The sequence below is a fragment of the Equus quagga genome, chromosome 7, assembly GCF_021613505.1.
Source record: "Equus quagga isolate Etosha38 chromosome 7, UCLA_HA_Equagga_1.0, whole genome shotgun sequence".
Lineage (NCBI taxonomy): Eukaryota > Metazoa > Chordata > Mammalia > Perissodactyla > Equidae > Equus > Equus quagga.
This window is the reverse complement of record NC_060273.1, coordinates 54,398,981-54,421,310: the sequence shown is the minus strand read 5'-3', so window position 1 is coordinate 54,421,310 and position 22,330 is coordinate 54,398,981. Positions and strand designations below refer to the sequence as shown.

The window sequence follows — 22,330 nt, the reverse complement described above, 5'->3', positions numbered from 1 at the left end:
TCCTACATGGGACTGGCCCCCAGATCCAGGTCTGCAACCCTGGGGCCCAGCTCTCCAGGCAGGTCTGCTCTGGGTTCAGGGGAAGGAGGAAGGAGGTCCGGGAAAGGCAATGCAGACTGTCTTCTAAAATCCAGAGGCAGTCTTTGCAAAGGGCTCACGCCAGACCTCCACTGATGGACGTGACTGTGGTCTCCTGCCACGCCCTCCCCGGTCTGCTGAGCTCTAGCCGCATGAACTGCCTTCAATTCCTCGGCAGACGTTCATGCTTTTGCACTTAGAGCCTTCACACACACTCTCCCTCCGGCCTGGGATGAATCTCTCTACTGTCTGCCTGGCTGGTCCCTTCCTCATCCTTTAGTCCTCAGCTTAAATGACCTCTCGCCCAAGAAGCCTTCCCAGAGCCCCTCATTTAAGGGAATGACAGTTCCGCTCTGTCCCACGCTTCTCCCTCATTCGCCTTCACCTCCTCCCCAGCACCCGCATCCTCCCTCTTGGACTCTCAGTTCCCTATGGGGAGGGACGGGTCTGTGCGCCTCTGTGTCTCCAGGTACTAGCAGACAGCATCACTGTGTACATCTGTCGGATGCAGTGACTGCATTGATGGAGGGAGGAAGGGATGAGAGCAGCTGGCACTTTCTGAGGGTTTCCTAGAGGACTGGAACCAGGCTAGGCACCTTGTAAATCCATCCTCTCCCTCAGACCCGTCACAACAACCCCAGGAAGGAGGTAACGTTATTCTCACTTCACAAATGAGGAAAGTAAAGCTTCAGGAAGTTACATAAGAGGGCCAAACAGCCCTGGAGAGGCTGTGGTACAACACCACAATTAAGAGCTTGGGAGGCAGACATTCCCGGGTTTGAATCCTGGCTCTGACCCTCAGTCGCTGTGCGAAGTTGGGCAAGTTGCTTCTCCTGTCAGAGCTGGTTCCCTTAATACTTTGTGACTCTACGCCTCTCGGCATCTTTTGTGATTTTGGATTCTCAGAATCCGATCTTGTGGAGGCCCTGAGGAGGGGTGAGGAGTGGGCTAAAATGAACCAACCCACTGGTGCTGGTTCCTCACCATTGTCCCTCATCTTGACGTCACTCACTCATTCAGTTGATCCATTTATTCAACAATGAAGTAATGGCCACCTACTGAGTGCGAGGCACAGATCTAGGCATTGAGGATGTAGCAGTGAACAAAACAGTCACACATCCCTGTCCTTCTGGAACCTATAGTCCAGCTGATGGGAGGCAGACAGTGCATAATTAACAACAAGTAAGTAAACTGTATGGTATATTAGCAAATGGTCAGTGCTATGGAAAAAATTGGGAAAGCAGGGTTGGAGGAACTGGGGTGACGGCAGAGAGGTGGAATGGGGGTGAGGCAACTGACACTTGGGCAAAGAATGGATGAGGGGAGGGAGGCCAGGGAAAAGGGTGTTCCAGGTCGTGGAAACAGCCAGGGTAAGTTCTAAGGTGGGAGTGGGCCTGGGGTGTGGGAGGGACAGTGAGGAGGCTGGTGGGGCCAGAATGGAGGGAGGAAGGGAATCGAAAGGTCAGGAGGGACTAGACGTGTGGGGTCTTCAGGCCCTTCCATAAGTCTGCTTTTATTCCCAGTGAGATGGGTGTATGGGAGTTGAAAACGGGCACAACAGAAGATGCAGCAAGAGCCTTGCTCTTCTGTCTTTCAAAGGGTCTTCGGGGAAGGGAAGAGAGGGGAGAATGAACAGCAACAAAGGTTAACAGAGCCACATGGAAATACTGTGAGCAACCATAAAAGCTGACATCTATATCTCAGGCCCCTCCTGTGCATTTTACAAATATTAACAGATTCAATCCTCGCAATAATCCTATGAGGTAGATTTTGCAGAAAGGACAATTGAAGCACAGAGAAAGGAAGTAACTTTTCCAAGGTCACACAGCTAATGAAAGGTAAAGGCAGGATTGAACCCAGGAAATTTAGCTCCAGCTCCCAAAGTTTTAGCCATTATTCTGAACAGCCTCCTTTACCAATACAGTGAATTAACTGGGCAGGAGCACTCATTCCGGTGTCCAGAAAGCTAGATTCGAACTTTGGTTCTGAGACACATTTAAGCTGTGATATCATTCTAAAACCCCTGTCAGATCACATCACTGGCCTGGTTAAAACCTTCAGTGGCTTCCTGATGTGCTTTGGATGAAGTCCTGCAGCCTGGCCCTGGCTTCCTCTCCAGCCTCTCCTTGCATCATGCCCTCTTTCACTCTGTGCTATGACCATGCTGGGCTGTGCTCAGTCCTGCATATTTACTCTGCTCCAACCTACCACAGGGCTTTGCACATGCTCTTCCCACTGAAGGAAATGCACTTTCCATTCTCCTGAACAAGCTACCTCCCACTTACCTTCCAGAACACAGCTCCAGTGTCCCTCAGCAAAGCCTATGTTGGGTTTTCATATCACCTTGGGCCTCCCTCCTGTGACAATTCATGATGCTGTGAGCTCCAGGAAGGAGGGACCACGTCTGTGTATCCTCAGCACCTAGATGGTGCCTGACTCATGCAGGGAGCCCAACAAATGTTTATCAGGCAGACAGATGGGTAGATGACCTTGGACAAAGATAGCAGGGCCCTGGGAGGGGAGAGGTCTGCAGGGGAGAAGCCCAGAGTGAGGGTGCAGTGGATCCAGGGGGACTTACATGGTGGACAGGGAGACAAGCGTGGTGAAGGCTCCGGGGGTGATGGTGGTGATCCGATTGTCATAGAGGGACAGCAGCCTCACTGAACTCAGGCCAGCAAAGGTGTCATTGCTCACACAGCTGATCAGGTTACTCCTCAGCATCCTTCAGGAAGAGGTGTGGGGGTGAGAGAGCACAGGCATATCCTTTCCCTCCCACAAAGTGCCACAGAGTGTGTGCGCGTGTGTGTGTGTGTGTGTGCATAGGTGGGATGCTTTTGCCAACTTCAAGCCCTGACCAGTCATGTTGCTCAGGTTTGTCCTGTGACAGCAGGGCCTGGATCCCCAGTGGGGCTACTGTAACTGTGTATGTACATTCTCATCTGTGCATGCTTTATTTATAGTAGAAGCTGGTGTCATGCATGTATATGTGTCCACATGCATGTTGTGTGGTGGTTAGGGTATGCATGTATAATTCTGGGAGGAGAAGGGAGAATCAAGACATGACATGGACGTCAACTTGTGTGTATGCGTGTGTGTGCTTGTATGTATGTGATTGTGTCTGTGTTTATGTGCATGTTGTATGTGTGTATATGTCATTTTTATGTACGCATGTCTATGTCTATGTTTGTGGGTAGAAGCGGGGATGTCTGTGTGCTTCTATCAGCATGTTTCTGGTATGAATCTATATATGTGTGTATATTAGGGTGAGTGTCTGTGTGTGTGTGTGTGCTGTGGGTGTTTAGCATGCTAAGTTCATTCCCATTAAGGGCTGGCAAATGTCTGATGCCTCTCTGGCTCAAGAAGGAATGGATTCATTAGGCCAGGACGAGCCTGGGCCCAGTCCCCCGCCCGCCAGCCTTCACAGTCCCTCTCTGATGCCCCTGTCCCCCCACCCCATCTCCCTCCTGGCCTCGGCCCAGGCCATGGGCACTCACAAGGTCTTGAGGCCGCTGAGGCCACGGAACATGCGCCCGTGCATTGTCTCCAGCTGGTTGCCTGTCAGCATCAGCTCCTGCACGCTGGCTGCTCCATCAAAGGCACCTTCCCTCACCTCCTTAATCTTGTTGTTACTCAGGTTTCTAGAAGGAGGGGACAGAGTGGGTCAGGACGCAGGGTGGGAATCACTTGCCCTGCAGCCAGGTGGGGACTCTCAGGTGCTCCCTGGACTGAGGACCGGATGGTGGGAGCTCAGTCTCGGGCTCCTTGATGTGTGGTCTTCAGTGTCTGCGGCCAGGGGAGCAGGGACCCCAGTCTCACTTCAATGGGGCTACCTTTGTGGAACAGACTGGAGTTTGAAGCCTTTTCAGTGTAACCATCTTTTCAATGCCCTGGGGACTGGGAGATTTAAAATAGTGATCTCAAACTTATTTTCTCTCTTCAACAGATACTCTCCCTGAGCAGTAATGCTCAAGAGGAGGGCAGGAGAAAAATATAAAATATCTCTGCCCCCAGGGGGTGGGGCACTTGTAGAACTTCTAGCTCTTTCATCAGTTGAGATCCCTGATATAAATGGACACTTTCAGAGTGACATCATCAAGACGGTGACACAGGTCATTCCTGACTTTGCTTTCCCTCACAAGAAGAACAGCTAACATCTATTCAAGAACAAGGCACCACTGAGACACTCCTAGAACAGAGGGGTGAGGCTGAAGTAGCACGCACACTCAGAGACCAAGACAGACGCATTAGAGGGTAAGAGAAGCAGCTGCGCCTCGAGGGCACGGCCCTCCCCCAGGCCAGCACAGCACCATGAAGAGAGGTCTCCCCAGAGCCTCCAGTGCCTCCAGCGGGAAGAGAGAACCCAGGGGGCAACCAACCCCCTCCAGCATTGTGGGTCACTTTGTGGAAGCCCCTACTCGGATCTGGTACCGTGGGGACTGCTGGGGAATCTACGGGGCTCAACCACTGGGAACTGGACTGTGAGGGAGAAGGGGGAGGGTCTTGCAACAACCAGCACACGATCTTGGCAGACAGAGTTCACACCTGCAGTGCCCAAGGAGTAGTCCCAACCAGCGGCTCTGCTCATCTGCAGAACCCTGCTGAGGATGCACTCTGACCAGGGAACTCGCGGGGTGCATAGCTGCCTCACTTGGATCCTCACACAAGGAGTTTTGCCAGCCCTAGAGCCTGGTTTTCCCACAACCAGGCAGGGAGCTAAGTCACGGCCCTGCCCACTTTGGAGAGTACCTTCCAGCCCCATCTGACCAGAAGGGCTGGTGACAATTCCTGGAAGCCATGTGCCAAGTGGGGCTTGAGCTGAGAAGCAGACAGGCAGAGCTGACTGCCCCCAGAGCAAAGCCAGTACCCAGTATGGAGGCTTCCCGTGCTACCCACAGGCCAGGGATTACTTCACAGCCAAGGCTGAGGGTAGCTCCTGGCCCCTTCCGACCAGATAGCCTATTTGGGAAACTGAGAGTAGCCTGGAGCGGCCAAGAGGGCTGAGACATAGCCCCACCTGCTGCGGAGAGAGTCTTCCGTTTCCATCTGACCAGAAGGCTTGGTGACAACTCCTGGAAGCTGTGTGGCCCAGTGGCACTTGAGCTGAGAGAAGGGCACGCCAAGCTGAAAGTTTGCAGAGCAAAGCCAGTGGTCCTGCTCGGCCAGGGAAATGGGGTGTAGATAGGCTCGAGTTAAGACAACAAAAAACTTTACTGGCTCTAGAGCTGCTTCTCCTGCTGCACCCAGGCACAGAATCTAATCCTTAGCCGCTCATCACTGAATACAGCCTTCAGCCTATCTGACCAGGGAACCTAAGCAGAGCACACAGGAAGCTCCAGAGCCCGTTCAACAGTCCTACGTACAGTGGCAGTTGAACAGAGAGCACAGCCTGTAGCTTTCCCCATCTGCAGAGCAAAACCAATGGTCTCACCTGACTAGGGAATTCAGTGCACACTCAGGCCTGATTTGAGCCCCCAAACAACGAGCTGTACAGGCACTGGGTCCTGGCCTGCTGCACTACACTGCCAAGGCAGGGAGGCTAACTCATAACCCCTTCTACTACTGAATACAGTACCCAGATCTGACCATCTAGTAAGCTTGACCAGAGACTGTAGGCAACAGCGGAGCCCATCCTGCAGCCTCACATAGGCAGGGAACCGGGCCAGCAGTCCTGTCCAACTGCTCTCAGCCAGGGGCACACCCTCCCATCCCCATCCTCAGAGCTCAAATGGTTGCCTCCCCCCAAAATAGATCATAATAACAGGCGCACCTGCTATTGCCCCATTAAATGTCCAAAGACCTTACCAGCAGACACATCCAGAAACCCAAACTGAGCAGACTGGTGAGGAACTGTCTCTGTCAAAGCAAACCCGTCAAGTCTGGAAGAGCAGACCACTCACTCAAATGTGCAGATACCAATGTAAGGAATCAAGGGTCACAAAAATCAGGTAAACAGGACAACACCAAAGGAAACTAATAGAGCTCCAATAACTGACCCTAAAGAAATGGAGATATATTAACTGTCAAAGAATTCAGAAAGAAAAAAAAAGAAAGAAGAATGAAAAAGAGTGAAGAAAGCCTACAGGAATTATAGAACACAATGAAAACAAACAGCATTTGCATTATGGGAATTCTAGAAGGAGAAAAGAAAGAGAAAGAGACAGGAAATATTTTTAAAGCAATAATGGCTGAAAACTTCCTGAACCTGGGGAGAGAAATGGACAACCAGATCCATGAGGCCTGAAGGACCTCTTATAGGTTGAATCCAAATAGGGCTACACTAAAGCACATTATCATTAAATTGTCAAAGGTCAGAGACAAAGAAAGAATTTTAAGAGCAGCAAGAGAAAAGAGAAGCGTTACATCCAAGGACTATTGGCAAATTTCTCTACAGAAACTTTTCAAGCCAGGAGAGAATGGGATGGCATATTCAAAACATTGAAAGAAAATAACTTGCAACCAAGAATTCTATACCTGGCAAAGCTGTCCTTCAGAAACAAAGGAGGGATAAAGACTTTCCTGAACAAACAAAAGCTGAGGAAGTTTGTTACCACAAGATCTGCTTTACAAGAAATGCTAAAGGAGTTCTTTGAGTGGAAGTAAAAGCTAAATAACATCATAAAAAAAAACAAAAATGTAGCATAAATCTCACTGATAATGGTAAATATATAGTTGTAGTTAGATTCTGCAATTGGTAATAGTGGTATATAACTCACTTATAACTCTAGTTTAAAAGTTAAAAAAGAACATAGCAAAAATAACTATAAATACAATAATCTGTTACTAGTTACATAATATTAAAAATCCATGTAAATTATAATAGCAATAAGCTAAAATTCGAGGGAAAACTAAAGTGTAAAGTATATGAATTCCATTGAAGTTAAGTTGTTATCAGTTTAAAATAGGGCCTTATAAGTTTAAGATATTTTAATGTAAGCCTCATGATAACCACAAGGGAAAATCTTGTAGTAATTACACAAAAGAACATGATAAAGAAGGCAAAGCATAGTCACACCAAAAGAGATCAAAACATAAAAAAAGACAGCAAGAAACAAGAAAAAATGGATCTACAAAACAACCAGAAAATAATTAACAAAATGGCAATAGTAAATCCTTACCTATCAATAATTACTTTAAATGAAAACAGATTAAATTCGCCAATCAAAAGATAGAATGGCTGAAAGGATGAAAAAACAAGACCCAACAATATGCTCCCTACAAGAGACTCACTTAGCCTAAAGGCACACACAGATTGAGAGTGAAGAGAAGGAAAAAGATATTTCAAGCAAATGGTGACCAAAAAAAACAGGGGTAGCTATACTTACATCAGGCAAAATAGACTTGAAACTAAAAATGGTAAAAAGGGACGATGAAGGTCATTATATAATGATAAAGGGGTTGATCCATCAAGAAGATATAACAATTATAAATATTTGTGCACCCAACATCACAGCACTTAACTATACAAAGCAAAAACTAACAGAGTTAAAAAGGAGAAATAAACAGTAATAGATTAATAGTTTGGGACTTTAATACTCCATTCTCCACAATGAATAGATCATCCAGACAGAGAATCAATAAGAAAATGTGGATTTGAACAACACTATAGACCACACGGACCTAACAGACATATACAGAACATTCCATCCAACAACAGAAGGACATACATTCTTCGCAAGCACACATCAAACATTTTCTAGCATAGACCATATGTTAGGCTACAAAACAAGTCTTAGAAAATTCAAGAAGAAATCATACCAAGTATGTTCTCTGACCATAATGGCATGAAACTAAAAACAATAACAAGAAGAAAACTGGAAAATTCACAAACACATGGAAATTAAATGACACTCTCCCAAACAACCAATGGATCAAAGAAGAAATTTAAGGGGAAATAAGTTTTCTTGAGACAAACGAAAATGGAAACACAACATACCAACACTTATGGGATGTAGCAAAAGTAGTTCTAAGAGGGAAGTTCACAGCAATAAATGTCCACATTAAGAAGCAAGAAAGATCCCAAATAAACAACCTAACTCTAGGCCTTAACTAGAACTAGAACTTAACTAGAACTAGAACTTAACTAGAACTAGGACTTAACTAGAACTAGGAAAAAAAAAGAACAAACTGAGCCCCAAGTTAGCAGAAGGAAAGAAATAATAAAGATTAGAGCAGAAATGAATGAAATAGAGAACAGAAAAACAAGAGAAAAGATTAATCAAACTAAGAGTTGGTTCTTTGAAAAGATAAACAAAATTGATAAACCCTTAGCTCGACTAACTGAGGAAAAAAGAAAAAGGATCCAAATCAACAAAATTTTAAATGAATAAGAAGACATTACAGAAATTCAAAGGATCATAACAGGCCCTATGAATAACTAGATGCCAACAAACTGGACAACTTAGAAGAAATGGAAAAGTTCTTGGCAATATACAACCTATCAAGACAGAATCAGGAAGAAATAGAAATCTGAACAGACCAATTACTAGTAAGGAGATTGAATCAGTAATCAAAAATTTCCCAGTGAAGAAAAGCCCAGGACCAGATAGCTTCACTGATAAATTACCAAACATTTAAAGAAGAATTAGCACCAATCATTCTTAAACGCTTCCAAAAATTCAAAGAGGAGGGAACACTCCCAAACTCACGTTACAATGCCAGCATTATCCTGATACCAAAACCAGAAAAGGACACTACTACAAAAGAAAACTACAGGCCAACGTCCCTGATGAATACAGATGTAAAAATTCTTAATAAAATACGAGCAAACCGAATTCAGCAGCACATTAAAAGGATCACTCACCATGATCGGGTGGGGTTTATCTCTGAGATTCAAGGATGGTTCAACGTGCATCAATGTGATACATCACATTAAAAGAATGAAAGAAAAGAATCAAATGAGCATCTCAATAGATGCAGAAAAAACATTTGGCAAAATTCAACATCCACTCATGATAAAAAATTCTTAAAAAATTAGGCCTAGAAGGAACATATCTCAACATAATAAAGGCCATATATGACAAGCCCACAGCTAACATCATACTCAATGGTGAAAGGTTGAAAGCTTTTCCTGTAGGATCAGGAACAAGATGAGGGGGCCCACTCCCACCACTGCTATTAACACAGTACTGGAAGTCTTAGCCAGAGCAATCAGGCAAGAAAAAGAAATAAAAGATATCAGAATTGGAAAAGAAGAAGGAAAATTGTCTCTGTTTGCAGATGACATGATTTTATATACAGAAAATCCTAAAGATTCAACCAAAAACTATTAGATCTAACCAATGAATTCAGTAAAGTTGCAGGATCCAAAATTAACATACAAAAGTCAGTAGCATTTCTACACACTAACAACAAAATTTCTAGAAATGAAATAAAGAAATCGATCCCACTTACAATAGTATCAAAAACAATAAAACACCTTGGAATAAATATAACTAAGGAGGTTAACGATCTCCATGCTGAAAACTACAAGACACTCATGACAGAAATTGAAGAAGACACAAATAAATGGAAAGATATCCTTTGTTGATGGATTGCAAGAATTAATATTGTTAAAACTTCAATGCTACTGAAAGCCATCTTTCGATTCAATGTGATTCCTAACAAGATTCCAATGGCATTTTTTATAGAAGTAGAAAAAACATGCCTAAACTTTATAAGAAACTAGAAAAGACCCTGAATAGCCAAAGCAATCCTGAGAAAGAACAAACCAGGAGGCATCACACTTGCTGATTTCAAGCTGTACTATAAAGCTATAGTCATCAAAACAGTATGATATTGCCATAAAAACAGACAAATAGACCAATGGAACAGAATTGAGAGCCTAGAAATAAACCCAAGCATATACAGTCAACTAATATTTGACAAGCCAGGAATACCTAATGGAGTAAAGACAGTCTCTTCAATAAGCATTGCTGGGATAACTGGATATTCACAGGTAAAAGAATGAAACTGGCCCATGTCTTACACTACTCACAAAAATTAACTTGAAATGGATTAAAGACTTAAATGTAAGACCCGAAACCATGAAATTCCTAAAAGAAAACATAGGAACAAAGCTCCTTGACATGGGTCTTGGTTAATGATTTTTTGGAAATGACACAAAGAATAAGCAACAAAATCAGAAATAAACTAAAAAGCTTCTGCACAGAAAAACCATCAACAAAGTGAAAAGACAACCTACAGAGTGGGAAAAAATATTTGCAAGTCATATTATCTGATAAGGGGTTAATATACAAAACATGTAAAGAACTCATACAACTCAATAGCAAAAAAACCAACCACCCAATTAAAAAATGGGCAAAGGACCTGAATAGACATTTTTTCAAAGACAATATATGAAAGACTAACAGGTACATGAAAAGATGCTCAACATCATTAGTCATCAGGGAAATGCAAATAAAAACCACAATGAGATATCACCTCACACTTGTTAGAATATTGCTATCAAAAAGACAAGAGATAAATGCTGGCGAGGATGTGGAGAAAAGGCAAGCCATATGCACTGTTGGTGGGATTGTAAATTGGTACAGCTACCATGGAACACAGTATGGAGGATCCTCAAAAAATTAAATAGAACTACCAAATGATCCAGCAATTCCACTTCTGGGAATATATCCAAAGGTAATGAAAATACTAACTCAAAAAGATATCTGTATCTCAATGTTCATAGCAGCATTATTTATAACAGCCAAGACATGGAAACAACCTAAGTGTCCATCAATGGATCAATAGATAAAGAAGTTGTGGTATATATATATATACAATGGAATATTATTCAGCCATAGAAAACAAGGAAATTCTGTAATTTGTGACAACATGGATGGACCCTGAAGGCGTTATGATAAGTGAAATAAGGCAGAGAGAGAGCCACAAATACTGTATCTCACTTATATGTGGAATCTAAAACAAAGACAAACTCATAGAAAAAGAGAGCAGATTTGTTCTTACCAGAGCAGGAAGTAGGGGGAAGGAGAATTGGAGGAAGGGGGTCAAAGGCACAAAATTCTAGTTATAAGATAAATAAGGACTAGGCATGTAATGTACAACATGATGACCACAGCTAGCCCTAGTGTATGATATACAGGAAAGTTGTTAAGAGAGTAAATCCTAAGAATTCTTATCACAAGGAGAAAAATTTTTTTCCCTTTTATCTTCTTTCTTCTTATTGTATTTCTAGAAGATAGATGTTAGCTGAACTTACTGTGGTAATCATCTCACGATATACGTACATGAAACCATCATGCTGTACATCTTAAACTTATACAGTGATGTATGTCAATTATTTCTCAATAAACTGGAAAAAAATTAAAAAAATAAATGGACGGTTTCTAGTTACTACTTTTTGAGCAACATGTGAAGGGTTTGGCCAAGAGAATCACATCAAATCCTCAACACAATGCCTCTCAGATGGGCATTATTTTTATCATTGTCTCATTTTATGGATGAGGTGACTGAGGTTCAGAGATGTTAAGTAACTTGTTCACATCACACAGCTGATACAACTGGATTTGGCGCCAGGCTTTCGGGCGCATAAGTCCTTCAGTGAACCGCCTCTTTCCTAAGTGAATGTTCCTTTGGTGATGTGGATACTCACTCCGTTCTATTACTGCTTTGCAGAATTCAGTGTTTGGGATATTGTGTTTTCCTAAAGTGGGCTCCATGCTATCAAGCTGTCATTTCCGATTCTGCCCTTGAGCTCTGAGAGCAGACTCTTCTCCCTGATGCTTAATCACCACGTGGCAGCCTCACAAGAGACCTGAAGAGCAGGCAGATCCTGCAGAGCTGTGGGTGCTGCGAGTTCCCAGCTCTCCCTGGCAGGCTTGGGGCAGGGGGTCTTGATGGACTGCCCAAATGTTCAGGCCTGAAAGGCATCCCAGGCTAGCTGGCTGGAGCAGAAAGTGATGGTGTTTATACAAGCTGAGGGAAGAATCCAGTCTCCTGAGCAAAGAGCCTGAATGCCTTGCACGGGGAACAGTGTTCTGCAAACGGGGAGATCCACAGGTGGAGACCGAGCCCGCTACCTTGCTGAGCGCCAAGGCTGTAGAATGGAGGGCTCACTAGAGATGGACCAGCTGCCCACTGTACTGCTGGCCATACCGAGGCCCAGAGAGGGGAGGCGGCTGCTCCAGGTCACAGAGCATTGGGAGGGGATATAGCACCATATAGTCCTTGGTACTTTTCACTTCTCTCAAGTGCCCTCCTCCCAGAGCTCTGAGCTGTCCCACAGCAACCCAAGGGGAGAAGCCTCCCTAGGGATGGCTCGGAGCAAGTGATTGAACTGGACACCCACAGACTCAACGCAGGCTGCCTGCCCTCTTCCCAGGTAGGGACTGGGCCCACAAGGCGGCAATGCCCACGCCTGTGGGCAGGTGCGGAGGAAACAGATGGGGCCTCGGCTCCCACTCTCTCATCGCCCACACCCTCTGTGCTCCCAGTCGTGGCCTTGCTCTCCTCCCCGCTTCCATCTTGCCAAGAAAACAGGAGCAAATACTCCTCAGAATCCCTCCCTCAAGATGTCACAGAGTCGGGAGACACTCAAACTGGCTTTCTGCTCCCTGCCTGGCTCTCCTTAGACTCACCTGGCTTTCTTATAAATCCTGGTAGTCCTGGTCCAGGATAACCCGACAATGAAGGTAATGCACAGGGGAGACGGCAAATTACCCCCAAATTAGACATGAGAGGAGAGATGAAGGCTCTCCCAGCAGCTACAACTCATCCAAGTGCTGGAGGAGAAGGATTTCGCTCCAGAGAGTTAGGGTTCTTGGGGAATTAAAGTACATGGAAGGCAGTGAAGATGAGTTAAGGCAGCCATGAAGTGGGAGGGTTCCCATTTCCTGACATCTGTTTCTTTAAATGAGCAAAATTAACATCACATTACTGTAAGGTTTATGAATTGGATTTCCTTGGGCTGGAAGAATGGAAAACATAAGGGGAGTAAAAAAAGGGGGACAGAATATTCCAGAAGACCAGGCTGCTGCTCCCTCCCCATCCATCAAAGCACTGCTCAGAACTTCAGGCAGCCTGGGCTGGAGCACAGAGAGAGCAGCCTGGGGGAAGCACTCCAGACACAAAGCCAGTGCATCAGGATTTTCTAAGAACTCTACCTTATTCTCAGAGCAGCGTCTTCCTGAAATGCCCCGGATCCCAGGAAACCCACAAATGTGAAACTGGGACCACCTAGGCAGCTTCTCTCCACTTTTGTCTCTGCAGACACACCTGAAGGAATACTGCTTCATCATGGCTTTGACTCCAGTGAGGATGGGGGTTCTTAAACCTGAAGGGACCCAGCCTCAGAAACTCTCACCTGGCTCAGGGTCTGTTCAGAGGGGTCAGTGGCAGGACAAAGGCAGCCCAGCGCTCGGCCTCACTGCCTCTGCAAGCTGCTGGGTGTACCTTACAGACCCTGTTCTCATTCTTCCCAAGAAGCCCCGAGGCCCCTGCAGGCTGGGGATTTGTCTGGCTAGCTCTGGAAAGCCTGAGTCTGCGGAGGCAAGCCTTGCCTGCTTCCAGGCCCGCATCGCTTCAGGTTCGTAGGATGGCCCATAAACTCTGGCACCTGAGAAGCATCTGTGATCCACTTTCAAGCTCAGTCCCGGATGGAAATGCAGTGGGGACAGAGTTAAACAGATTTTTCTGGAAACTGAGGGTAGTGATGGAGCCAGCACTCTGGCACACTGCCAGGTCAGGGGGGGCCTGTCCACTTCCTCATGGACCTCTCCCTCCCCTGAGGTGGACATTCTATTTCAAGCTGGAGTTACAAGCTCAAATGTCCCCAGGGTCCAGGCAGGTGACATAATGCCAGAAGCAAGCTCAGTGCGGACGGCCGTGATCAGGAAAGCTTGTGCTTCTTTCAAGAGGCAGCCATTCCTCAGCTCAACTCAACCGGAGCCATTTGGGAAAGTGGGCCCAGTTTTGACAGATCTTCTGATTTTCCAAAAGATGCCAGAAACCTATATATTTTTTTCTGATGTTCTGTTTCTCTCTTGATTTTTAAAAGTGGGCAACTAATTCTTATTACAAACACAACCACTGCCAATAAACCCACTCATGCGCACCTGACTTTGGCTAGTGGGCTGCCAGGTTTCAGCCTCTAGTTGAGATTCTCCTTCACTGTGAGAACTGAGCTGGATGTCCACCTGAGGGAGGCCACGATCGTGCTCTGGATGTGACGTCATTTGAAAAGCTGCCTTGAGTTACCACAGTAACACAGTAACAATCCTTTTGGGTAACAGCTCCCTTAGCACACAGGATGCTCATGGATAGCTCATTATTCCAGCTTGACAGGAAAGGGCACAGAGGTTCAGAATGGTTTGGAAAGGCACAGCAGAGTCAGACCGCTAGCTCTGGGTTCACTCTCCTTTGCCCACCTGCCCTGTCAGGGTAGAGTTGAGAGCATAACCTCTGGGCCCCAGTTCCACATTCCTTGAGGAAGCTTAGCAGACTCAGGCCACAGGCACAGCTAGCTTTAGGGACTCTGATGGGCAGAAATCCAGTTGACCCACCACCTTCATGGGGATGCAGGGTGGTGATGGGTCCCAGTGCACGAGAATCCTTTACTTAACAAAACTAGTTACCATCAAGTCATTTTAACAAGTGGCTCCAGCTGACCTTTGGGACCAGATTTCCCCCAGCGGGTCACTAGCTTGGTTGGCTAGCACTATATTTATGGATTTACGTGCACACGTGTGCACGCGTTGACTGCCTTCAGATGGTGCCAGCGCTCCCCAGCTAACCTGCACTGTCACCACTCCTGGCTCTGCTGCTTGATTTTTGACCTTGGACAAGTTACTGCACTTTCTGTGTTTTTCTTCCTCATTTGTAAAATGAAGCAATCTCAAAGCTTCTTTGTTTTTCTTGGTGAGGGTTAAATGAATTAATATCAGTACCATCTGGCACAGAGCAAAGTGTTTAAAATAAGTATTAGTGGCTATTTTATTATTGTTACTGTTATGACCTTGCACCGAGCCCCTTTCCAGGTTTATGCTACTACTCAGGTTCTTGAAAGTATTTGAATTTGCAATTCCTATTATATATATCTAACCAGCTACCCTGGGTCACTCCCCCAGATGTCCTCTTCTGTCTTCCTGCACCCTCTTGCTCCAGTCCTATGGCCAGAGGCCATGGCTTTCATCCTATCTCTTCATACTTACTTCTGATCCTCATCATAACTTACAAGGAAGGTGGATTTACTTCTTTTATGCAAATGATGAAACTAAGGCTCAGAAAGCCCATGGATATTGCCAGGGTTGCACACAGGAGAGGGGCAGGGCTGAACTTAGAAGAAATGCAGGGCTACCCTTTCCTCACACCTGGATTTTTCCGGCTGCTCTTTAGAAGCAGGAATATTTGGCACCCCTGACCGTCATTCCAGCACGGCAAATACTGGGAAGAGCTGAGTGACATCTGCCTCTTTGGATGAGAACTGGGCCTACATTTTGCCACCGTTCCCACCACTCCTTTTCGTTGCTTGGATGCTGAGGCTGGGAGCTGGCTGACACTCATCGCTGTGTTTGCGCTGTTGTTTTCCTCAGTGGACAGAAATAGTTCTCTATACTCACGCTTCTGTCAAAGTGGAAGATAAAAGACCCAAAGTGCTTGAGTTTCACCTAAATGGGAGAGTGTATATTTATGGAAGCAAAAACTACTTGATCCTGCTTACTATGCAAATATGCACTTGGCCAGCTTTACTCATTTTAATGCCTGCCTCACCTCCATATGCATAGAAGTTTCTGTTTTGAGGTTAAAAAAAAGTTCTGCTTCTCTGGTTTAAATTTAAAAGGACGTCTCCTGGCAGGTGATGGGTGATGTTGGTGCTGGGTCCCTGAAGCTAGAGGGGTGCTGGACCACATGGACAGCCACTCTCCTCACCAGGACCCATGTGTGTCCCCCTCTCAGCTATCCCTTCAGAGAGCTCTCCACTGTTCTCAGTTACAGAGCTGTCACTGAGGCCATGGTCAAGTGGTGGCTGCAGGCAAGGAGGGGGGAGGAAGCTTGAATAGCACTCATGTGACCCAGATGCTGCACAGGGCAGGGAAGGTCTCTCTCCTTCTTACCTGCAGGGGACTGATGGGAGGGAGAGCAGAGAACAAGATACAAATAAGAGTTACAGTCAATTCTCATTATCCATCATAGGTATGTTCTTCAAAGTCGCTGGGAAAAATGATTTAGCAAATCTTGACCCATTCTCCTAGGGGAAATACAGGGTTAGGCTCCTGTGGGCCTCTGGTCACAACATTTTCATCAACTGATCAGTACGTAACCTTGTTTGATGTGTGTTTCTGTTTAAAGATACCTTATTTAATATATATTGCTGATCTATTTACATTGCACTCACAGCCAACATCACTATAACTCATGTCTGAGCAAAGCTCATGTAACTCACTTATTTTCCCTGTAAGGCACATCACAGTCTTAGGATCACTAGATAGCACTTCAGCCCTATGCTGTGGGGCCATTTTAAATAGTGAAATCTCCAATAAAATGCACAAACATGCAAACGAAGCCACACTAAATATACCACGAAAAGGACCTTGTTTACAGTATGAGAGCTGAAACAAGACACCAGATTGTTTTCTTGTTTGATGTCAGCTGGGAACATGCATGCAAGACGACTCAAGTTTTTTGCTGCTCTGTCCACGTCTACGAATGACCATGAAAGCTTGGTGAGTATTGATTTTGGGGTTACAAATAAATTTTAGTGAGTAGGTGAATTAGCAAATACAGGATCAATGAATAATGAGGATTGACTGTATTTCCTTTGTTCCAAAGCAGACACCAACTCTGGAGTCGGGAGATGTGGAGGATGGGGTGGGGGTCGGGGGAAGGGTGGAGGAGATGAGAAGAAGATGGTCAAAAGTCCCCTCTCTGTGCTCAGGGCAGAGTGCACAGGTCTCTGCTGGGCTACCGGGGAAGGAAGCCCAACCACACATTAGTCTGATTATGGATGAGCCTGAGGCTAAATGCCAGCTCTGACATTTACTGGCTGTGTGGCCTTAGAGAAGTCATGAAACCTCTCTGAGCTCCACCAGCTTCCTCATTTGCACAAAGGGGAATGTGAAGCCAGCACCAGGCAGGTGTGCAAGGACTAAATGAGATGAAGTGTGTGAGGCAGGGAGCGTGGCACCTTGCCCAGGATAAGTGCTGTAATAGGTCAGCAGCATTATTCCTGTTATCTTTATGACACAGCCTGACCTCCTGGGCAGGGAGAGGGTTATGAGAATAGGCAGCCCTGGCTGTGGGAAAGCCAACAGAAGCACATGGGCCCTTTGCCTAAGCTCAGGCTCTGGTCAGACCCAGGGACGCCTAGACTGAAGCCCAGTGTGCAAGGCCCCAGCATTTCTGCTCCGACGCACCTCACTGATGCAGAGGCCTTCAGAGCCCATCTAAAAACAGACCTTAAACCATCACCTCTTGGTTCCTTTGTTCCATAAAAATCACTAAGTAACACGCACCCTAGACCTTAACCTCCCATTGCTGGTCCTTACCTGAGTTCCTCTCACTCCCCCTTAGGGTAGATGTTGGGTGTGGGGGGGGATCAGGATGAGCAGAGGGACATGGGGTGAGGGTCAGGGATGGTGCAGAGCGCGTGTTCTTGAAGATACTTGACAATTTAAAAACAGTGACGTTTCATTTTGGTCTCTGTCTACACGGTCATGCCTTAGTGTCCTGCTTCCAGTGCATGCCCACAGCAGGGGGCAGGAGGAGGATGCGAGGGGCTAGAGAGGGGGTTGAGGGAGCCGCCCCTGCCCTGGCATTCTGCTCTGGTCTGGAACACAGACCTTGTCCAGGGAGCGGAGGATGCTGACAAGTTCCCCAGGCTGACTTACATTTTCCGCAGGTTGGGTAACTTCTTGAAGACACCAGTGGCCTCTAGAACAGATATCTCATTGTCGTTCAGTCGCCTAGATGGGAAGCAAGCAGATAAGGTGGTGGGTGAGCTGTGGATTGAGTCCCTCCTACAGCCCCCACATGGCTTCAGTTGAGTTGCTGCCTGGACTTCACACGCAGCCGAGGTCAAGAAAGCCACGGAAATGTTCAGCACCCACCCCATCAGCATGAGGGGCCCAGCAGTGAGAGGAGGAGAACGTGGAAGGACAGGAAAGAGGGAAGACCAGGCTCCTCCTTCTACAGGAAGCCCCTTTGACTAGGGTGTAGTGGACATTTTTGAATACTGAGCATGGGCATGCCTTTTTTTTTCAGCACCCAATCAACTGCCAATGATCTGTCTTCATTTTGCATGGGTACCAATAATGACTTTAACCCCCAGGAAGGCTTCCTCAGGTTCTCCCAATGCTCCAAGCCACTCAGTTCCTTCCCAACCACTTCCCTCTGCTGGTGGCAGCTCAGGGACTCCATGCCCAATATTCATACACACTCAGGGAGAGCAGGAGGGCCAAAAAGACTGTGCCTGGCCGTGTCCTACTGTGATTTGTGAAGTCAAAGAAAAAACTACTACTAATAAAGGCCATCATCATTTGTGCAGGGCTTTCTCTTTGCCAGGATTCAAGGTGTATTCTGTGCTTGCATTCTCTTCCTTAAGCTCCGTAACCACCATAGGAGGTGGGTATCATCGCCTTCATTTTATAGCTTAGAATCTGAGACTCAGATCTGAGCAGCAACTTGCCCAACCTCGGGAAGACTGGAGAAGACAGGAGTCAGACCCAGGTGTGTCAGCCCCCACATGCTGTGCCCTCACCCCCCTGCCAGGCTGTAACTTTTTAGCTCTTCCACTTCTGGATAAAACCAGGATACCCCTTTAATAGCATGGATAATTGGAGGCTCAGATATATCTAATTGTTCTAGCTATTTTCTCTCTTTATGACAGTTATTTAATACCCGTCTTTCTGGTAACACCATAAGCTTCCTAAGGGCCAGGAGAGACTGACTGCTTTGTTCACTGGGGAAACCAGTGGGCCTGGCTTACAGGGGGTGTTCAGAAAATATTTTTAGAATAAATAAACTGTCTCTAATTGCATCAAGCTGTCCCAGGGGATGCCTGGGTGTCTGCCCTCGGCCCAGGAGGTAAAGGACAGTCAAGGACCACCCACGTGATTGAGCCAGCAGGGGTCGCCTCCAGGAGACCCTGCCCAGGGTGACTGGGTGTGTGGGAACATGGAGGGAGTTCACAACCAGGTAGCACTTACAGATCGGTGGCGTATTCAGGGAGGTGGCTTGGGATGCGGGCCAGCTTCTGGTTGGAGCAATCCACAATGGTGCCCTCACAATGGCACTTCTCGGGGCACACGAGGTCCATGAAGCACTCGCTGCTGAACCTGCTGCGGTAATCCTCTGAGCCTGGGCGGGGCCAAAGAGGGGGCGTCAGCGTCACTGGGGTTCCCAGCACTGGGGAGGCTGTGGGCAGTAGGGGTGGGGAGACACACGGGGGGTGGGGTCCAGTGACAGACACAGCGTTGCCTTTATTTTTTGGCCAGCCTGCTGGTGCCCTTCCTGTCCCCTAGCCTCCCAGGTCCATCCATGACTCTCCATTTGGTTTTTGTCATTCATCATTTTCAGTTCTCACAGAAACCAGGCTCAAGCTCTGGGGGCGCTTAAGCTTTTGTGGGTCAGGACCTTTTTGAGAAGCTGATGAAAGTTATGGATGTTCTCCGCAGAGACATGCTCCTAGGGACATGCGTACACAATTCAGCCTCCAATTTAGGGGGCTACCCACTCCATGATGTCTATTGACTGCGGAGCCTCTAAGTGTTCATGAAAATCCAAGTGAAGAGATTTTGATGGGGGCTATGCCAGGGGTGGGAATGAGGTAAAGAAAGGCGGTCACAAAGTCACTTGTCTTCAGGGCCCAAGCAGGTAACGGAACGATAAAGGAGGCCCAGCACATGGTGATCAGTGACCATGGACACCTGGCCTCAACCTTGAGAAGACAGTAGTGAGGGCTGAGGACCTGGGGAATTGAAGTCCACTGCCCTAAAGCTTGGGAATTTGGCTCAGGGTTGCCTGACAATCCTTTCTTAAAAACAATCCTGGCAATGAACTCCAATTTAAAACACTGTGAGGACAAGCACACACCTTGTGAGGGCCAGATTTGCCCTCTGCCTTTGGGAGTAAGCTCTGTTTAACTAGAGTAAGAGGCCAGTTCAGAAGTGCTAAAAGTAGTTGGAGCTAAGGTTTATTTTTTTGAAATTTAATTTCTCCCGAGGTCACACAGTGATGGTAACAGGATCAACAATGTGATGTCTTGGGAGATGCCCCAGGGAGCTGCCTTAATGATCAGAAATGATCCCCGGGCAGCTGGGCCAACTTCTGTGAGACCATGAACTGTGCCCGAGGTGCCAGGGAAACTCCAGTTCTCTTATCCGACACCAGCTAGATGACAGGGGTGGGTCTTCCTCACTCTTTCACCCTCATCAGTTCACTAGCACAATGTTAGGCACGAAACACGACCTTGGCCACATTTACCCAATGCATACATGGGGTGTCATCAGCACATCAGTTACACATGTTTCTGAAGTGTTTTGGAGAACGTGAGTATCATTTATTTAACTAGCGGAGGCACACCTTGGCCATCTTATCTGCATCAGGGCAGCCTGGGGCACGAGCAGGACAGAGGTTTAGCAGCAGAGGGTGTGGGTTTGTCCAGGCTTTGCCCCTTACTAGCCTCAGTCTCTCCACATGTAAAACGGGAATCAAATGATTGCCCCCATCTCACAGGGGTTGTTGTGAAGACGCAGAAAGAGCAAAGTGGTGCAGAGTCTCCGGGAAAGGGTCAAGAGTTGTACAGATGTTTGTGATTCTACTACTGTTTTCTTCTAGAACCTAGTGGGACATTTGGCACATCAGAGGCCACTAACGCATCAGTGTGGCTCGTGATAACAGGTGACATTTACTGAGCGTGGACCATGAGGCAGGCACTATTCTTTGAACTTCAAATGAGTGGGGCCATTTAATCCTTGCAACACTCTGAGGTTACGATGACTCCATTTTACAGATGAAGAAACTGAAGCCCGCAGGTCACTCAGTATATGGCAGAGGGATGGACCCAGGCAGGCTGCTGCCAGGGCCCACGTGACTAATCCTCTGCTTCACTGCAAATTCGTGTTTATCCCAGTCCTTCTAGGAATGATCATAAAGTCCAGCTTGGTTGGGGTGGGCCAAATGGCATTTTCCAGTAGTGGCTATGGCGAGGCGGGAAACAGATGTCTGCCCTCTTGTTTCTCACCCCTCACATTATCAGCCTGTGGTAATTCCTGATAGGGAATGAACTTGGTGGATCTCTGATTCTGAAGTGAGACCATCTACCTAAAACAGGGTGTCAGAGGCCTGGACCTGTCTCCTTTCCCTCTCTGTTCCCTCCCAATCCCCCTCCTTCATCCCATCCTCCACCCCCAGCCTTGTGTGAGCAAAATCCGTGCACGTATCCCCACAGTTATTTGAGCGGATTCCTGGTCCAATGCATTATGCAAATCTCTTATCCTTGGTTTGCCAGCGTCCATCCCACTGAATAACTCTGACCTGGGCAATCTTCCCCCAGACACATCAACATGCCGAATCCTGGGCAAATTTCATTTTGCAATCCCTGCTAAATGACACCCCTCTCTTGCTCCCTGCTGGTGGTTCACACGGTGAAGGCATAAAGGAACATTTCATACATATGCAAGTATTCTTCCCTCAGAAGGGTCTACAATGGGATCCTGGCAAAGCGGAGGAAGCCTGAGCGCCGATCAAAGGCAGAGAGAGAGGAGGGAGCACAGTTTGCTCTTCAACACGATGAGCTTGAAGACATGCACCGGCTGGGCCGTGGCCAGGGACAGCCGCCGAGTAAATGCATTTTCTTTTTAATCAAGGTGAGAGCGTCTGTAGTTAGCAGGAATCGCTCTCTGTAGTATAGTTAGATTATAACTGGCGGACCTCTGCAATGGAGCTGCTGACCCATTTTAATGAAATGATTTTGCAATTAGATTCGATGGACTAATGTGTTCTTTCCAGCACTTTTCCCCCTGCTGTTTTTGTTATTGCCCTGGTTTGTAATAACGAGGGGGTCGGAGTGTGATATTTCATATGAGTGGGAGCCAGAAATATTAATAACGGCGTATGTACATAACCGAAAGAGTTCGTTCCCCACTCAGAGCCAGCCTGAAATGCCACCTCCATCACTTCATATTTCATTACCGAAACTACCCAGGGTTTCTTCGAGCCATTTGTTATGCCTAATGCTCATAACTACCCAAAAGTATTTTTAACTTTTCCGGAGCTTTAAAAGTCAATTTCAATCTCAACGCGTATTTGTCACTGC

The 22,330-nt window shown here is 46.6% G+C and overlaps 1 protein-coding gene across 1 annotated transcript in view; it reads right to left on the bottom strand.

The window, feature by feature from the left end:
• The window catches only part of SLIT3 (slit guidance ligand 3), a 592,330-nt gene that overhangs the window by 68,603 nt on the left and 501,397 nt on the right, over window positions 1-22,330 (bottom strand). The window contains exons 15-18 of the mRNA XM_046666802.1: window positions 19,221-19,371; window positions 17,904-17,978; window positions 3,573-3,716; window positions 2,657-2,800 (exon numbers count right to left, since the gene is read on the bottom strand). Coding sequence (XP_046522758.1) covers window positions 2,657-2,800; window positions 3,573-3,716; window positions 17,904-17,978; window positions 19,221-19,371 — 514 coding nt within the window. The remainder of the gene's footprint in view (window positions 1-2,656; window positions 2,801-3,572; window positions 3,717-17,903; window positions 17,979-19,220; window positions 19,372-22,330) is intronic.